Source organism: Ylistrum balloti, unplaced genomic scaffold, assembly GCF_031769215.1.
Source record: "Ylistrum balloti isolate Yb309-2 unplaced genomic scaffold, AGI_CSIRO_Ybal_v1 Utg369798, whole genome shotgun sequence".
Lineage (NCBI taxonomy): Eukaryota > Metazoa > Mollusca > Bivalvia > Pectinida > Pectinidae > Ylistrum > Ylistrum balloti.
In genome coordinates, this window is record NW_026781977.1 from 658,914 (window position 1) to 679,502 (window position 20,589).

Sequence of the window (20,589 nt, forward strand, 5' to 3'; positions counted from 1 at the left end):
GATTGATTAACACTTATTTTTAATCAATCAAAATTGCATCACATCAATATCTAAATAATAAAGACCATATAAGGATGAACAGGTATCAAAATTAAGAAATCATTATATATTTTTCATTGTATTTGACATGAAAATGTATGGGGGGGGGGGGGGGGGGGGGAAAAAAACAAAAAATATAAACCAGTTTACCACAACTAAAATGATTTGTGACTCATTTTTCAATAAATCATTCAGTAACTATCTTGCAATACTTCAAGCTGATATTGCAAGTTTAAAAGCTGCCAGTAAATTGCAATTTTAAAAAAGTTACAGAAGTGACAGTTTTCAGAATGTTTCCATGATGTCTCTCAAGACAACACTTTTTTCAAGTTGTCATATCAAAATGTTGACATTTTTCTGGCTTGCTTAGAAACCTGTAAAATGTTGTTCTCCTTGAAGTAAATGTTTAAAAATTTGTTGTTGTATTTTTCTATTTTTGTATAATAAATAGACTAAAAAAAGTGTGTCAAACTCTCATTCACCTCATAACCGTTTAGATGATACATACAGATAATACAACATCCAAATATCAACAAATTTAAGTTACACCCTCATCCATCTCATTACCATTCAACTGATATTAGAGATAATGTAACTTCTAAATAGAAACAGAGAAGCACCACAGCACAATGATACAGAGGTAAGTTTTGCTGAATGGTTCACCATTAATCAAACTGTTGGCAGAGAACAAAGTAAATTTATCTTCTTAAAAAAACTGTAATTTAATTTAAGTTGGAAATCAAAATTAAAAAAAGGAATTAACAAAAGAAATTATCTCTCTGATTGTAAATATCTACAATTTTTTTTAATACATGATAATCTAGTTGTAAATTTTCAAAAAAAAAAAAAGGTCTGAAAATCAAAAACCAAACTGCTCTACACTATCCGCTTAAAAATTTGTTTGGTGGAAAAAAAGGAATTAACAAAGAATGATTGTAATATCTACATTTTTTCTAAAGTGTTTCTCAAAATAAAGACAGGGATAAAGATACATATGTATACAGGAACACATCTAGGGAAAGAGAAAACTAAGATTACAGAGAGTATATAATATATACCACATATGTTACTGGCTGCTGGAAAATCACACAAGACCAAACCAGAAAACTGTGTTTCAGTAGACATCCTGATCAAGTTATTCACTGTTTCATCGTCATTCTATCAGTAATCTGAATCTAAAATTAAGGCTAAGATGTCAGGTGATGGTCAGACAATTATTCATACCCAATTTTATTCCTTCTTTAGTTAAAAACTTTGTTTTATTATCCAAAACAATTAATTCCCGAACAAATAAACAAACTTTAAGTATACTGTAAAGCATTATATTTTGTATGTCATTTTCATTGTCCGTTATATAACCACCCCTCTTCCCCCACCTTCCTTCTTTCCTAAGCTTACTGCAGAATCAAAACAATGAAGACCTACAGAGCAGTGAACCAGTATACAAGATAATCTGAAACACATCATTTTATGAATTTGGTCTCACTTGGTTAGAATGATAACACACAACACAAAGGTACAGGACTACAGCTACATTACAATACTTATCTACAGACTATATAGCCATGGTACAACATTACCACCACTAAACTTACGGAGTCGTCCTGCCCCACACTGGGCGGGGCTGGAGGGGCGGGTCGCTTCCCGGACTCCCTCGACGATACTGCTGACGACACTGGAGGGGGTTGTATCATGTTCTAAGTAAGACAACATGCATTTAGCCATTAAACCACATGCAGAGAGCCAGTCAGTTGGTGTTGTGGAATACAAGGTTTAAGTTTAATATTTTTAGGCATTCAAGTTTTCGAACTCTTAAACACAGCTGTTACAAACGTTTAAACATTCAAACCAATTCATGCATAAAATGTCAGCTAAGATAATGTTACTAACATAGGTTTTTATCTCGAGAACTTGAAATATTAGAACTGATTCCAGAGATTTCCAACCTATCCCTCTATAAAACTATTTGTAACACGCACCATGTTAAATGTCTCAACATTAATAAACTTCTATATAACAGCAGCAACAGTGAGGTATATTAGATTTTAAACTTGTGCTTCATGTCAATGTACAAAAGAACCTGAGGTGTTTAAAAAAGGAACAATTTGTGAAGAGATCAGTGCTCCATGTGCAACACAGGTATATAACCTTAACAGAATAACTTAACATTAATACAGGTAGCATATAACCATAACAGATTAACTACATATTAACATCAATTAACTAACTATAATACATACACCAGAGCTTGCCAGTATTTGTTATAAAACAGAGGTAAAATCTAGCCATATATATTGCTGAAACACACATATAAGACCTAGCCCCACCTTTTTATAAAATATATAGGTAAATAAAAGTCCTAGGCCAAAGACAGAAATATTCAAACAAAAATAAGTCTGTGACCTACATTTCACACAGTTATAGTTGTATACAAGCCGAATTCAGGTATGAAGTTTGACTGCAGTTCAACTTCTAGTATTAGCGTTGTAATGTTAAATTTCAATGTAACACCAAAACTTGACATAAATCAATGTCTTAATTCTCCTGCTCCATGATGAAATAAAATCAAGTGAAAGATACAAATGCTTCATAACTTCTACTAAAAATTCACTTTTTACATAAGAGATATCATGGCCTCATAACTTCTATAAACAATTCATCCAACACATTAGGAGATCCCAATGCTTCAAAACTTTTGTGAGAAATTCATCCTTCATGTAAAAGAAATACTTTGGCAACTTTTACAGAATTTAAAACTCAATATCATTGCTTCATAACTTCTAAGAGAAATAATCTTTAATGTAAAAAAGATACCTCATCAACCTTTACAGTGTACAACACTCAATAAAAATATACATATAAGTAAAATGGTTATCACCAGCCCCAATAGAGACGCCCAAATAAATCATAGTCTTATACCGTAATTGATTTATATAATTATATATTACCACACAGATTTGAAATCTGACTTATTCCACATATACATGTAGATATAGAAACTAATATTATACATATTGTATATCAGGTGGATTTTGTGAACTGTTATTTTTTCAGCTAAAGAATATAAACAGAATTTGTGCTGTGTTTGGTGACAAAACTCCATTTATACCAAACACATTATAAAGACAGTTTTGGTGTCATATCTAAAGGTTTGATTTCTTTTAATCTCATTCAATTTATAAATGCCTATAATTCTATGAAAACTCTGATTCAGCTAAAGGACAATGAAATCAAAATGGACATGAATATCTTCATGTTCCTCCCAAATCATAGAGTGTAATTTTCATAGCATTTTCTAAAATAAACACTCTTTCATCACTGATAACACATTACATATCATAAAAAATATTGACCAATATCAATCTTTGTTAATTAATGCTTAATTATACTGTATGTGTTAGTAAAACACAACTCCCATTTCCTGTTACAAAATTACACAAAATTTTCAGCAAATTTAAAAGTTTTAAAAATCTACATGATGAAACAAAAGCTAAGTCAATGCATATTAAATAAATTGCCAAAAAAAGCATTAAAATCACCCATTTTAATAGTATTTTGTGTTAACAGCAGAATAATTAGTTATAAAATTCAAAGATTTGAAATCGTAGAGTTAATAATTTTAAAATAGAACTTTTAAGATTTGGAAAAAGTATAAAATTCCAAATATACAGAAGCATTTTTTTCTGTCTATTGAGCCCAAAAAAATCATTTAAACATGGATGTAAGGCAGCAGTTTTCAGACTGACAACCTTTGTATGAATTTATTATCAACTGTGTTCATTATTCTGTACAAAATTATTTGAGATTTGTATTTTTGTCTCTGTACTTTTGAGCTTCAACAAACCCAAAGCATCACTTGAGTATTTTTACTCATCTTATCCTAACTCTTTTACAAAGGATAAAGCAATGTTGCCGAACCTTAAATCACATCCTAGTGTGACCATCAGGTCAGATTTCCAGTTGTATCAACCTTTTTTGTCCTATTACACTTAGTACACGCATTTTCAAACAACTTTTATCTACTTTTTATCTTTTATCTATCAACTTTGTTTATGCTATGCCCCCATCAGCCTATACATATGTAAAATGGTAGAAGAGGCAAGTTAATGGTGAGGGAGGAGGGGAGGGGAATAAAAAAAACTTTGTAAGATGATTTTTAAATACATGTATATATGTAAAAGTATAATTTACATTAGCAAAATAAATCTAAACACATATAGATATGCAAATGTGCATTACTATAGATTTGTGCAATCTGATTTAAAACAAAAAGTATCTCGATATGTATAAAAGACACTACGACAGTACAAGCATCCCACTCAAAAGCATGTCATGTTTGGTAGATCACGCAAGCTGCGAGACAAACCAGCAATCAGCACAAGACAGAGGCAGAGGGATCAGCGAATCACAGCACGCCCAGACTTACATCATCGTCGATGGGATAGTCTGCCACCGCCTCCTCCGCCGGGATGTCTAAGGGCGGAGTGGTGCTCCGCATCATATCTTGGCCCCCCTTAGCGAGAACCGATCCAGAGCTAGGGTACATTTTACCCTGGACAAAACAACATGCACAAAAATCTACAACTCTGCTCACAGCTTAAGCCCTTTATGCTAACATGCATAATGTTATATTTATTCTTCTTTGATAACCCTTTTTATTTTTAGCTTTTCAATACTTTTCACACTAAATCAGAAAATAAACTAGGTTTTAAGGTCAATCCTAAGACTAATTAAAATCAAATCAAACTCTAACAAAGAACTTGAGAGCTTAACTTCATTTATACCTTGTTTTGTTTTCAAATTGCTTACTAACACTAAAACTTTTATTCTCCGAGACAATGATGATGAATACAGAGTGTATGAATGTCTTCTCTGAAATAAAGATCAGGACCATACAACTGAACGTCACATACCAAGCATTGATAACATACTCTCTATGTATGCATTCCAGCATCATATACTAAGCATGCTAAGATTAGTAACTTGGCATTATAAACATATGATTCTATATCATTTTTAATTTCTTATAACGAGACAAAAAGGAACACCTAATTTAAGTGAGAAATAATCTAAACTTTTTTTTCTTTATTTTTTTTTCTTAATCCCTTTAGACATGTATTCCACTTTGAAAAAATTTCTGTCCATATCACTGTTTAGCTGATCACTTTTAACAACACAAACTGCCATTGTTATGTCCCATCAACCCACAGCATCCAGCCTATGTATAATGACCATGCCGTAAACACAATCCTGACACTCATGCTGACCTGGTCAAGATGACCACTGCCTTACCTGTCCCTTGTCTTGACCATTAACATTCGCCATCAGCTGTTGCTTGACCACATCAGCTTCTTTCATTGTCATGATCCAATCAACCTGCATATCATTCTCATCAATCTCTCTGAGGAAAAGAAAAAATTCCAATTATGTTTGGAATTTAAAGGAAGACTATCCTCATTTTTACTCTTTGGTGCCAGACTGTCCTAAAAGTCATACAATATTTTTCCATTCTTCTTTAGAGTAGTTTACATGTGTTAAGAATATCTCTTTTAACCTCTCTAGCGTAAATATCATAATTTCAAAATATTTCCTGGAATAACGTACAAGCATACAAACTACAATTCTGTTGGGAGAATTGCAGGTTACACATATGGCAGGGAAAGTACAGCACTTGATTTTACATCTCACATTGAACATGTCTATAGATATATGGTTTGGTATCAAAATATTTATATTATACTTTCGAGTGTTCTAAACAAGAGTCTTGCATGAATCTGTTCTGCTGGAAGCAGGTTGTTTAAGCATATCAATGTTAATCATATTAGTTAATCATATTAAGATATTCATAATTACAATACCATTACTCCAATCTTGTATATAATCAAAAAACAAACCCTTCACTATCACTGTCATCACTGTCTACGTTATTTCCTTTCTCCATCTTCCATCGTTTATAACGGTCAATAAGATCTGTGAGATATGTTGTTTTTCTCGCTCGTCGAATAAAAGGGTGTCGTAATAATTCTCTCGCTTGTGGTCTCTGTGAATAATTCAAGATGCTGATAACATCTACACATACATTCTTTGGGTTTTAAAGACCGGCTACTTATCTTAGGAAAGTTATAAACATCATGTCGTATTAGTCTTATTACTTCATAGTATGGATTGAATGATTCAATATTTTAGCATTCTACAAATTAAGGAATTGATTGATTTTTAATGTTTTTGTGAAAATAGTCTCAATTAAATTCAATGACAGTTACCTAAATACTTGCAGAATACTCACAAGTGTTTTACAAAATTTATGTTTTTAAAAACACCTCAAGAAATGTTTTAATATATAATCATCCTAACTGAAACATCTCAAACTGCTTTTGTAAAAATAAACATAAAACAATACATCATTAAATAAATTATAAAACAACATGGATGAAATGATCAGTTGTTTTCATTGTAAAATTTAGCAAAAAAAAATCAAATTGTCAAAATTGATAATTAAAGATCATCAAGTTTTTTTCCCTCATCAAAGACTTCTATTCATAAAAATGTTATTTTTCTTTTATATTTGTACTTTGATGAAATTCATTACACAATATATACTTTTACTTAAATTCATATGTAATGAGTATCATGAACAATAGATGTTTTTTCAACAAAAATTTTTGGAAAAGAGAGATGTTTCATTTGAAAATGGAGCATGATTTCTGCTATTATCAAGTTTGAGGAAAATTTCATTAAACAATTTAGATTGACACCTTGCATACTCACATTATTTGGGTCTTTATTCAGACACTGTTCTACAAATTCCTTGCAACTTTTACTGTAGTTTCCTGTCAGTTGAGGGGGGTTATTTTTAGGAATTAGGAATAAAACTCTCATGGGATGGAGCTCAGAGTTTGGGGGCTCGCCTTTAGCTAATTCAATGGCAGTAATGCCCAAGCTCCATATATCAGCCTAAAACAACAAACACAGGTAACCAAGTATTATGCAAGATGTGAAAGATAGGGTTCAATGACATATCGGTCCAACATTAAGCCTAGAGGGTCACCACAAACCTCCAAGTGGGAAACAGGCTTAATACAGGAAGGCAAAAAATGATTTTGTGATAACTCCATCGAAAAGCAAGATATGGATGGGCTAATTACTTACTGTAAAATCATCCATTTTTCCTGGGAAATTAATTTTCATTGTATTTGTGGTTACACTTTATCCATGAATTCATACGTCAACAGAATGATAAACAGATAAAACTCATTTTAGAGTTCAATATATCAGCGTATGTTCTGTATCCTTTGCGAGTTTGATATAGCTTACCTTAGTATCATATGCTGACTGTTTTATCACTTCAGGAGCCATCCAGAATGGTGTGCCTACAAATGTATTACGTTTGCCCATAGTATCAGTCAACTGTCCCGCTACACCAAAGTCTGCTAGTTTTACATCCCCATTTTCTGATAATAACACATTGGCAGCTGGAAAACACAAAGAAATTCATAAATTTCAAACATAATAATTTAAACATTTCAACAAATATCTCTTAAAGGAAAAATTGTGAAAATTTAGTAATGTAAATTGTTTCTTATCATGGGTTTTATTTCTCCAAATGAAACATCTACAAACACAAATTCAGAAAGGCATTCAATATTGATAGATACATATCCCTTATCAAACATTTTTCTAAAAATCAATCCTCATTTCCTTTATCAACCTATTATAATCTAAATGAATGAAAATCGCAAATATTAAATGCAACAGAAAAACTTGGGTACCCAAAAAATAGTACTCTTAAATTTCTGCCCCTTTGAGAAATTAAACGGTCACTGTCCACCTGATGGACAATATCAATACGCCAGTGGTCACTGTACACCTGATGACAATATCAGTACACCAGTGGTCACTGTCCACCTGATGACAATATCAGTACACCAGTGGTCACTGTACACCTGATGACAATATCAGTACACCAGTGGTCACTGTCCACCTGATGACAATATCAGTACACCAGTGGTCACTGTACACCTGATGGACAATATCAGTACACCAGTGGTCACTGTACACCTGATGACAATATCAGTACACCAGTGGTCACTGTACATCTGATGACAATATCAGTACACCAGTAGTCACTGTCCACCTGATGGACAATATCAGTACAACAGTGGTCATGTACACCTGATGACAATATCAGTACACCAGTGGTCACTGCAAACCTGACAATATCAGTACACCAGTGGTCACAGTACACCTGATAACAATATCAGTACACCAGTGGTCACTGTACAACTGATGACAATATCAGTACACCAGTGGTCACTGTACACCTGATGGACAATATCAGTCCACCAGTGGTCACTGTACACCTGATGACAATATCAGTACACCAGTGGTCACTGTACACCTGATGACAATATCAGTACACCAGTGGTCACTGTCCACCTGATGACAATATCAGTATACCAGTGGTCACTGTCCACCTGATGACAATATCAGTACACCAGTGGTCACTGTACACCTGATGGACAATATCAGTACACCAGTGGTCACTGTACACCTGATGGACAATATCAGTACACCAGTGGTCACTGTACACCTCATGGACAATATCAGTACACCAGTGGTCACTGTACACCTCATGGACAATATCAGTACACCAGTGGTCACTGTACACCTGATGACAATATCAGTACACCAGTGGTCACTGTAAACCTGATGGACAATATCAGTACACCAGTGGTCACTGTACACCTGATGGACAATATCAGTACACCAGTGGTCACTGTACACCTGAAGGACAACATCAGTACAGACAATAAGTGGTCACTGTACACCTGATGACAATATCAGTACACCAGTGGTCACTGTACACCTGATGACAATATCAGTACACCAGTGGTCACTGTACACCTGTAGGACAACATCAGTACACCAGTGGTCACTGTACACCTCATGGACAATATCAGTACACCAGTGGTCACTGTACACCTGATGGACAATATCAGTACACCAGTGGTCACTGTACACCTGATGACAATATCAGTACACCAGTGGTCACTGTACACCTGTAGGACAACATCAGTACACCAGTGGTCACTGTACACCTCATGGACAATATCAGTACACCAGTGGTCACTACACCTGACAATATCAGTACACCAGTGGCCAATGTACACCTGATGGACAATATCAGTACACCAGTGGTCACTGTACACCTGATGGACAATATCAGTACACCAGTGGTCAATGTACACCTGAAGGACAACATCAGTACAGAAGTGGTCACTGTACACCTGATGGACACTCAAATTCTCACCTTTGATATCTCTGTGTAATTTCCTCTCTGAATGTAAATATTCTAGTCCTTTGAGGATTTCTCTTAATATAATAGCGATGTCGGACTCTGAGAATGGTCCAGCCTTCATCAAGTCCAGTGCTGATCCCCCACCCAAGTACTCCATAATGATCCATAACTTTGAACCCTGCAATGTAGATCATTTTTAAATGATTATAACATAGATGACTTTTCAAAGTCAGTAACAGCAAGAAAAACTTCTGTCTTTTCTGTGAGTACGAATTCGATTTACAAACCTCATTTTTATAGAAATTAGAAACAATCATATTAAAACACTACCTCTAGATAGGACCTGTAGTATTTCGTGACGTACAGACTAACATACCTCTAAATAGGACCTGTAATATTTTGTGGCTTACAGACTAACATACACTGAGATAGGACCTTCAGTATTTTGTGATGTACAGATTGACATACCTTGAGATAGGACCCGTAGTATTTTGTGACAAACGGACTATCACACTGTGATAAGACCATAATTTCCTGTTGGATATCTTCAATTTCATCCTCTGCTTCCTCTAAGTCTATAATTTTGATGGCAACAACTTGCTGTGATGAATTATCAATTCCTTTGAATACTTCCCCAAAAGAACCCTTTCCTATTTTGTCCAGCTTAGTAAAGCGCATTTCTGGGTCAATAGACATCCCTGAGCTTCTCTACAAACAGAAAGTAAAAAAGACTTCAAACAACATCATCAGTGTTTGTTGTTAGTGGGATCTATCAATTACAGTGAAATCTTTACTTAATTCTGCCACTGTGTGGCAGAATGCATTTAATGTACATAAATGTCATCAATGAATGAAGTAACATAATTAAGGTTACGTTACATTGTTTAGCTGCTGAAGACACATTCAATGTTCTCTGTGTTTCTGAAATCTGTAAAACTATAAACCTACTCAGTTTCTCCAAAACAAAATCAAATTATTTGAAACAAAATCTCAAGTATTTATTTTGATATATCAACTTACAAAATGATTAAGATACACAGGTATAAAGATATTTTATATTGATTTTTATAATTAATGATGAGGAACTCTGTCATAAGGAAGAATAAAAGATTTTGAGGAAGAAAAAATCTAAGGTGTCCTGAAATAACAATAATTGTTTCAAAACAACAAGTAAAAAGTCACAGTATTTATCAATGGACAATGATAGATACAGGATACCCTTTAACAATGATCAGTCAAGTAACATAACAAACACAGGAAATTATCAAGATATTTTGGGAAGTACACCCTGCACCTAAACAGGAAAGAACACAAACACAATCAACCAGAACTTGATTGTAAAAATGATTTTTTTTGTTGTATATTTTTGTCCAATCGTTAATGTTAATTGTGTTATTATTATAGTTCATATGATCTGTGAATTTCAATTTTTGATAAAAAGGAATTAAAAGCTTGCAAAGATATGTATCCGTTTTTTTTTATTCATGGATTTTTGCTTTGGTTTTGGTTTATTAGACAAATTCCCCGAGTAAGAGAGTGTGTAGAAGAAGGCAACAGACTGATAATATCAATCTATGTGTAAACCTAAGATTTGTTATGATTTGATTTGTCCACCAGTAACTGTATCCCCTTGAATACAGCTATGGTAGATTCATCATATATACAGTTACAGCATGTAAAACAATGTACAAAAAAATTACACTAACTTTAATACATACTTTCTTTACATTAATCCTGACCTTACCTCATTTCTTTTATAATCAGAATTTTCATGGCTCTATTTTAGGTGAAATTCAAACACTAGATTCAGCACTCGATTCAGATTTTAGAATTATCCTTTCAAAACTTGTCTTAAATTCATTCATTAAATAGCACACAGCCACAGGATTGCTTAATTTGAAATAATCAAATAAGTTCTTGAATGGGCTGATACACTTATTCCTCATTACCCAAACATGTTGTATCTAGTTTCCCATAAAAATTTGATTTTGAAATCACAGAATAGCTAGGTACATAGAGAATCCCTACTACATGTATATGTAGTTGGCAGCCCTGACAATGGATGTTTTAAATTAATATTTCAATCCTTTTAAACAAAGAAATTACTTGATTGAAAGAAAAGGAGAGGGAGATAGGAGTAACCATAATACATGTACAACATGAAAACATGTGTCAAATTTATCTTAAAATTGTATGTATTAGTTATTTTTCCTAAAATCACAACTAGCATCCACATAGTTTCCCCAACAAGTCATATTTTTAATTTTTGCCAAACTTTGTTAGTTCAGGGTTTTTTTTTTATCTCACACTACGACTATACTTCTGACAAGACCTATTTCTAATCCAATAAAGAGCCTTACAGAGATATGTAGTCACCTGGGGAGTTTTTACTTGTATGTGTCAAGCAAACTCTAAAATCAATAACCTATCAATTTCCTGAATATTTCTCACTAGTAACAGCTAGACTAAAATAAACTTTGTTCCATGGAATGCATATTACCTGTGAAAAGCTTGTAAGGTAAACATTAAGCTGGTTATATAGTATACCATCATCTTTTCTCTTATCATGAGAAAGGATTGTACTATAAACACTCAAAGTGAACTATGTATAAAAGCAATTTTCAATTCTAATTTTCCGAATATTGTACTTGTAAAATAAAAAGTACATGGGGCCTAAATTGAAAATAAAGGGATAACTGAAAATTTTTAATCAGTAAAAAACAATGTTAACTCTGAGATAAGGAGTTAGGAGCACTATGATTCAATAGATGATTTTCATAACTTTCGACATGTGCCGAGTTTTCAATTTAAGTAAGGTGGAATGTCAGTGTATTAGTTTGGCCTGGACCGCTAGAATACTTTCAATTAAACAGCGTCTTCGCATTAAATTGTGATTGAAATATTTTACATTAAATCACACGATTATTTTAACCATCAATTGAAATTAATTACTATGTTTCTAATCTACATTAACATATAAAGCACAATATTTACACTGATATAGCATATAAAAAAAATCATTTAAAAACTAATCACAATAATACTGACATCATAGAATTGTTACAGAAATACTGAAACTTTTAATAATTAACAGGGTACGAAGATCTGCTAAGGATCAAATTTACTCACAGACGTCGGAGATCAATCCAGCAACATTTTCACCGATCATTGTCACGATAAAGCTTAAAACAACATCCACATAGTTCCCGTGAAACGAAACTGCAGTGAAATGAACCAACATGACCTTATTGTTCACTATTGCAGATAATGACACAAGTGAACCTCACAAGCCTCGCCTCAACGAACAATGCTTACACCTTTTTGACAATGGAGAATCTACTTTACAGTCTACAATTCGTGACTGAGGAAGCCCATGGGTGTCAGGTCACCTGTGACCAGAACAAAATGAGATGTGTATTTATAAAAATACACACGCCCCACATGTAAACACCACCCATGCATGCTGTGTATACATTGTACTTGGCTTTGTTAGAGGGTAGACATTGATCATGACTTGCAAGCTTAAGACATACATCTACAAAAGGGACATGAAATTCTACAGTAAAACAACAGACTGTGGACCCCCCCCCCGCCCCCCCACCAAATAATGATCAGAGATGTTTGTTTTAACTGTGATCACAGTTTTTTTAATTTTAGGAGGATTTCCTAGTAGTTTATTATAGTACAAAGGGAAGGAAATATGAATCATCTACACTTGATAGACATTTAGCTGTAAGATGTAGTAACGTTTATGCCATTATTAATTTTTATAATGTAAGGAAAATTACCACGAAACATTTTGTAGTTTCCTGTCTACCATATTTATCCACCAATAAACCTATGGTTGATATGTTCACCAAATTTTATCATCGTTTTGTAAACATTTTTACAAATACCTATTTATGTTGTGTAAAATTCTATCTAATATCTGTTATTGTACAGTGATAAGCCCATCCCCATTAATACAATATTGGAAATGACTTACTGACCCAAACCTGACCTTTTCAATGAATCCATATTTATGTATGTTTATTGTTGTGGACATTATTTTTCAGAACCTTTGGTCTCATTTATATTAGTATTTTCTATTCAAATCTCAAGTTTTGCTATTTATTCCTTCCCTAAAACAATTGAATGCCTATCATTTGTTATCTATTCCTGAAGGATGCCTCAGATTAGTTGATGCCAAACACAGAATACTAAAAGGATGGCCCTATTTTGAGAAAGATCATGAGTTAGCTCCCCTGGCTACTGTATACTGGTTTATACATTATATTACAAATTTTGAACTATAATTTCTCAAGCCAAAAATTATCAAAGGATTCTACAATTATCAGCATGACATACCTCAAACAAATTTGTAGAACAAAGGAAGAAGTTGGTAATTTAGAAATAATCTAAATCAAATTGAAACAGTTAGATAATTAATCATATCTGGAAAATTAACAAACTTCACAGCAACAATAAGTACACCTGATGGCTGGCTAAGAGGACGGTGTATAAACAGTTGATATAAATAGCAATAAAGATGCTTCTGAAATTTAGCCTACCTAAATCATGTGTACAATATTTTATGTAGCTTGGTCACTCCTTTATCCGGCCTTTGGTTGAGGACTGTATAACGGAGATATCATCCCAGCTATGTACAATTCTACTATTGCATCATTCCTAATTAAGTATGCAATGTTGCTGTGAGTTCACTTAACTCCTAGTTTATGTGCTGTGCAGAACCAGAGAATTAATCAATGATGTAGTTTCTGTGTAGTGTAAATACTTATAAATCTAACCTATCCTAGTTTCTGAAATGTGTAATACTAGCAAAGTCATATTATGTCCTAGATTCTGTGTTGTGAAGCACAGTGAATTCACACATGTCCTAGATTCTGTTGTGTATTACCAATGAATTCACCCTTGTCCTAGTTCCTGCACAGTGTATTTGTAGAATAAGTGACTTCACCCTTGTCCTAGTTCCCGCATGGTGTATTTGTAGAATAAGCGAATTCACCATTTCCAAGCTATAGTCTCTCCCATGCCCTCATATCTATGCTGTGTAGTTCTAGTGAATTTACTTGTGTTCAAGTTTCTTGTGGGTCACCTGTGTTCCAGTTTCTTTATCACGTTTTAATATCAATTCACTAGAAAATTCACCAATAACCTAGATTTTGTGTCATTCCATAGAAAATTTAGAATCGCACATCTCATACATTTTTGTGTTCTTTTTTTCCCCAATATTCTCTTGACTTTCACATGTAAAGGATAAATCTTTGTTCTTTCCTGTAATGTAATAGATGAAACAGTAATTTTTGACTAATTCAAAAAGTGTTCAGTCTTAGATACATTACTTCATAAATAATGTGACAATTTTATTCAAAAATGATAATAATAAACCAAAGAATTCCTTATCCTGCAGACCTGATACTTAATATATTCACCTTCTGAAATGATATTTTTCCGTAAATGAAAAAAAAAACAGAACCAAAACTTTTTAAATACACACTGAAAATGTGCTGTGGACTCCCTTTAACCACTGGCTCTAATTTCAATTTTCTTTTTCACAAAGATGATGAGTAGGTTTATCTGGTGGTTGAATACAGAGAGTAATAACAACTTATATTGCATCAGGTTGGAGGCATAAGCCAGCTCATCAATAAATAGGTAACATTCAGTGAGAATAGGTGGCAATTTCTGCCTGCCATAATTGCTTAATTTCATTCCTATGTAACATCATTAACAGTATTACATATTAAAGTTTAAAGAGAACTTTCCAAAAGGTCTGATCAGTAGGGTTTCACTAACAGTTCTGACCTGGTCAGTAGGGTTTCAGTAACAGATCATATCTGGTCAGTAGGGTTTCAGTAACAGTTCTGATCTGGTCAGTAGGGTTTCAGTGACAGTTCTGATCTGGTCAGTAGGGTTTCACTAACAGTTCTGATCTGGTCAGTAGGGTTTCAGTAACAGTTCTGGTCAGTAGGGTTTCAGTAACAGTTCTGATCTGGTCTAGGGTTTCAGTGACAGTTCTGACCTGGTCAGTAGGGTTTCAGAAACAGATCATATCTGGTCAGTAGGGTTTCAGTAACAGTTCTGATCTGGTCAGTAGGGTTTCAGTAACAGATTATATCTGGTCAGTAGGGTTTCAGTAACAGTTCTGATCTGGTCAGTAGGGTTTCAGTAACAGTTCTGACAGAGGGTTTTATATCTAGTGTCAGTAACAGGGTGTTTCAGTGACAGTTCTGATCTGGTCAGTAGGGTTTCAGTGACAGTTCTGATCTGGTTAGTAGGGTTTCAGTAACAGTTCATATCTGGTCAGTAGGGTTTCAGTAACAGTTCTGAGATCTGGTCAGTAGGGTTTCAGTAACAGTTCTGACCTGGTCAGTAGGGTTTCAGTAACAGTTCTGATCTGGTCAGTAGTGTTTCAGTAACAGTTCTGATCTGGTCAGTAGGGTTTCAGTGACAGTTCTGATCTGGTCAGTAGGGTTTCAGTGACAGTTCTGATCTGGTCAGTAGGGTTTCAGTGACAGTTCTGACCTGGTTAGTAGGGTTTCAGTAACAGTTCATATCTGGTCAGTAGGGTTTCAGTAACAGTTCTGATCTGGTCAGTGGGGTTTCAGTAACAGTTCTGACCTGGTCAGTAGGGTTTCAGTAACATTTCTGGTCTCGTCAGCAGGGTCTGATGTTACCATTTTCTACACAAATGAATTATAGCAGAAGTACCCTACTTTTCAAGTTAGAAACTATACTACCATGATGGTAAGTTTCTGACAAATAGTAGAATAAGATTCAACAATGCTGTCGAGCGTTGACCCTGAAGTAACATTCTTTAATGATAATGTTATCAATATAGTCATAAAAAGGACAAAGAGATCCTCTGATTTCTAAAACAGTAGACAATCAACTAGGAATTAGCCATCTTAATAAAGATACCCAATTTGTCCCTTATCCACAAGCAACATCTAATAAAAAGTACTATAGATAACACAGGTCTACATTATCCCCACAACAGATGTGTTATAAACATCAGGCTCTGATTTTAAGATGACATCTCAAAGCAGTGGTTTTAACTCTACATCATTTATATCAAATCAACAAATGTTAACAATCACTAACTTTCTCTGGTCTAATTCAAGTGATACCACCCAAAAGTTTGCTGACCCTATGTCCCCTGCATCATAATAAGACAATGAATCTTTGTTAAAATGATGGGGAGATCAGGTTGAAATCTGATATCAGTCAAGTTTTTCAATTTGATTGCATCCTAACATCTGTACATATAACATACTCTCTTAAAATGTGTGTAAAATAAAAAAAGTTTGAGCCAACTATCTATGACATGGTGATAAAGTACAGCAAAGTGTATTCGTATTACTGATAATAACAGTTCCTGGTCTTATCATTCATAAGCATAAGTTTAACGGGACACACCCTCCTATGTAAACATTGACACATAATAAATTCATGATCAATAATCTGTCTAGCACATGTGACATGTCAATTTACTTAAATAGTGCAATAAATTCACATACAGAACTTTTTCTATTTTTTAAATTCAGCATTCTTTGCAATTAAATTAATAATTCTGCTTTTCAACTGATCAACTGATACCGAGAACTCTTCAGTGTCAATTTATAAAAAGTCACAAAAATCTGCTTTTTGTTTTTTAAACTAACCAAAATTTCCTTTGGCTAAAGTATGAACAGGATTGGTCAACCATATGCCCATGTACTCACTTCCTCATACCAAATGATTGACGGCTAGGTACCTTGAGCTCTACGGCAGACTGTTAATCTTAACACAACAAAATACAAGCAAAGACAAAAACACAGCATGATTGTTTTATCTTTAGTGACCAGCTGGGTAGATAGATAACAGCAGAAAACATGACATGCAGAGTAGCAACTTTAAAAGTTTTAGAAACATAGGAGAAGAGTTTTTAAGCAAGGCTGAAGCTTTTTGATATATCTAACTTATCTATGCATGGAAAACATATTTTAAAACTGACATCATCATACCTATAAGAGCTACTTATTTTGTATATACTATCTGAACTAAACTGGAATAACATTATAACAGCACAAGTTTATGTCACCAAACCTGTGATGTAGAAATTATATTTGGCTTTTTACACAACACAATTGTGTTACCTTAAAATCTGTTCTGTCACACGTAATATAAGCTTACTGGACCGTAGCTGTGCAGTTTTTTGTAAAATACCAAGTAAATTTTACTGTATATAGAGTAGTCTTAACTCTGCAATCTACAATCATTACTGAAAAAACAGGACAGTTATTGGTCATATTAATTATCAACTAAAATGTAATTGTTTCTGTTTCTGAAATTATAAACTTGTTTGACCAAAATTTCTCTCACACAGGTCTCTTTACAAACTTTAGTGTAATGATAAAAAATTGCCTGGTATGCTCACACCTGTACACATGTAGTGGATAGTAATGCCCACCTATGACAACACATAAGGGAATGCTCATTTACAAGTACACCCATGGCCCAATACAGACCAGGAAGTGCCCTTTTAGGGTGTATCATAAAACATAGAAATAGTTTCATGATGGCTTGTAGTTTTATATCTTCTAAAAATTGTAGTTCAATAAGCTCATTCATCTACATACCAAGCAAAGATGGTCCAAAAATTACACTACCATCTTTTAATGCAAATTAAGCCAATTACCCCAGAGAAAAAATATGATAAAAGCATGGAGGGAGTACACTCCCTTTGTCTGCCATCATTGATCATTATTTTTATTTTCTTCTATATACTTTACATTGACCATAGTTACTAACAAATTCGACAAGTAATAAATCACTTTGATAACTAGGGAAAAAAACAGTATGAAGGTTTATGAACCTTTAGACTGCTAACCATGGAAAACTACAACAGGATATCATTGACTCCACCAACAGTTAATAAAAACCTGCTCCTCGGCTTGTACCGATAGTTACATAATAGACAACCTATTTTCTCTTGCTTTAATCATTTGTGAAAGGCCTATAAAATGTATAGTACATGTTTATTTTCAAATCAGTACCATTACCAGTCATACACAAACTGATAAATTTATATAAAATGCCAGTATGTATCTTACAATCATTGGTATATCTTACATTGTATTGAAACTGACTGTATTTCTATTTATAAATCATTTGAAATAAATTACCCCTGTTTTGTGTATTCGCCTCATCGCAATTTATATTCTTTCTTTGGCAACCCCAAATCCTCTAGCCCATTGTGCATACATGTAAGCACATTAAACAAGCATTGAAATAGCATACAAATACTTACAGTCATTATTAATACCCTAACCTTTACTTTCAAAGTTCTGATAAATTTCTCATATATAGCTGTAATAAACAATTAAAACGTAAGGTGTAGTGAGAACTCAAGCACATCTTTAATTCTAAAAGCTGGCCATCGGTTTATGCTGACTAGACTCAAAAATGCAATTCATGTATTTTGCATTTACCAAGCAACAGTGGTGGTCATGTGATATATTTTTTTTTCTTGTAAAGAATGCAAGTGTTCCCCCAAGTCTTAAAGCAAAATATGCGTTTAGGTTTTGTTCCAGCTCAGCGGCAGTCGTCTGGCATCAGCGAGTTTAAAAGTACTCACCATATCATCAAACTTTCCGGTGAAAAAAAAATATGAAAATGATGTACATGTACAATAACTATGACAATTGCTCACATAAACTACAGCACAAGTGCTAACTATATCATGTTCTGAAGGTATATGGGAATGTATCAGCAGCGAAATTTCATACACTTAACTAACACAACAATTATTAATAAAGTTTACAATCCAAAACAAACAGTACATCTAAAATCCACAATTTATCATACTTCAAAGAAATTTACCGAGGAGACAATTTTTTCAGACAACCTCAAGCATTCTGAAAACAGCAGAGGTAACCAGAATGAATCTTACACTGGAACACTAAACACTTGTTACTGTATCAGACAAAACCTGCTTTATCACCCTTTATTGTTGACGCACGCATTTTAGCAATAAAAATTTGAAGTCAGATAACAAACAAAGTTAGTTTGTCTGTCCATATTTTGGTTTCACCAACGTATAAATGCAACCCTAGTGTCCGGATATAATATTTATGCAATTTATCATATTAGGCCTAAAATAGTCAAACAAATTTAACAAAAAGATATAGCTTACTATAGGAACTATAGGCTACAGTAGATTATACAGCGGCGTTTCTTCTTTCCAAATTTTGCTCTGAATCATGGTCAGACATGACTTATTATGATAATACTGATTGGACATAAAATCCCAAGTGATCATAATGGCGTTGAAAATAAGGACAGATAGCTTAATCTTAAAGACAACTTATTTGACCCAATAAGACAATTACCCACATGCAGCAATGTAATCGCAAAAGTCCTTGTACAGGTGGTTATATAGAAATAACAACAAGCTCACCAGAATTTAAGGCTGAATTAGTTTTTTAAGTCCATTCACTCCATTTTTCTTTATATGTACAAGGTTAAAAGGATTTTAAGTTACTTAGTGACAAAGGTACTGGTTTGATTACAATTCTTCCTCAATTTTCACCAATTTTGAACTTTTCTGTGATAATCTATCTTGAAGATCATGTTTGATTATTTTCAGCATGGCTTCATTTGGTATAAAGTAAATCAGCTGTATCAACAACAAAAATACAATCTCCTGTCAACAGAAAGTTCAGGAATTAATGGTCAGGACCTGCTACTGTATTACAGACTTAGGACATAATGAATATCTAATGAATATATGATTAAATCATACACAGTCTCATGAATGAAATTCCTTGTTTTGAAATAGAACTTAAGCTCTGACCTATCAATTGGTTATAAAAAGTATGTTAACCGACATAATATTCCTTCAAGCATTCATATGGATTTCTTTAATGGGTTTTACATCTGCTATTACGGCCTCTCGACTTTCCAGAAAAATTCTTTAGGAAGTAAAAACATACTAAAAGATTCAAGTAATTCAAACAAGTTTGCATAACATACATACTTGTACATAAAAAATTTGAAACTTGTAATGCCAACAATTTATTTGAGAGGTAGATTTTAACCAATCAGGATCAAAGCACATTATATTTCCTGTTTCTCTAATTTCCACTTTAAAACACCAAACACACAAAACCATGTCACAATACAGAACAAAAAAGCAATACTAAATTAATGTACTATTGCACTGTACTATTGTTCATGTGTAGAAGTATCAGTGCTAGCCCCTGTGAGCA

The 20,589-nt window shown here is 33.6% G+C and overlaps 1 protein-coding gene across 1 annotated transcript in view; it reads right to left on the reverse strand.

Moving 5' to 3' along the window:
* LOC132544411 (serine/threonine-protein kinase 25-like) overlaps positions 1 to 20,589 on the reverse strand; it is a 42,417-nt gene that overhangs the window by 20,895 nt on the left and 933 nt on the right. Inside the window, exons 2-9 of the mRNA XM_060208002.1 lie at positions 9,806 to 10,045; positions 9,350 to 9,515; positions 7,354 to 7,511; positions 6,808 to 6,993; positions 5,934 to 6,079; positions 5,332 to 5,440; positions 4,466 to 4,591; positions 1,635 to 1,736 (exon numbers count right to left, since the gene is read on the reverse strand). Of these exons, the coding sequence (XP_060063985.1) occupies positions 1,635 to 1,736; positions 4,466 to 4,591; positions 5,332 to 5,440; positions 5,934 to 6,079; positions 6,808 to 6,993; positions 7,354 to 7,511; positions 9,350 to 9,515; positions 9,806 to 10,045 (1,233 nt within the window). The remainder of the gene's footprint in view (positions 1 to 1,634; positions 1,737 to 4,465; positions 4,592 to 5,331; positions 5,441 to 5,933; positions 6,080 to 6,807; positions 6,994 to 7,353; positions 7,512 to 9,349; positions 9,516 to 9,805; positions 10,046 to 20,589) is intronic.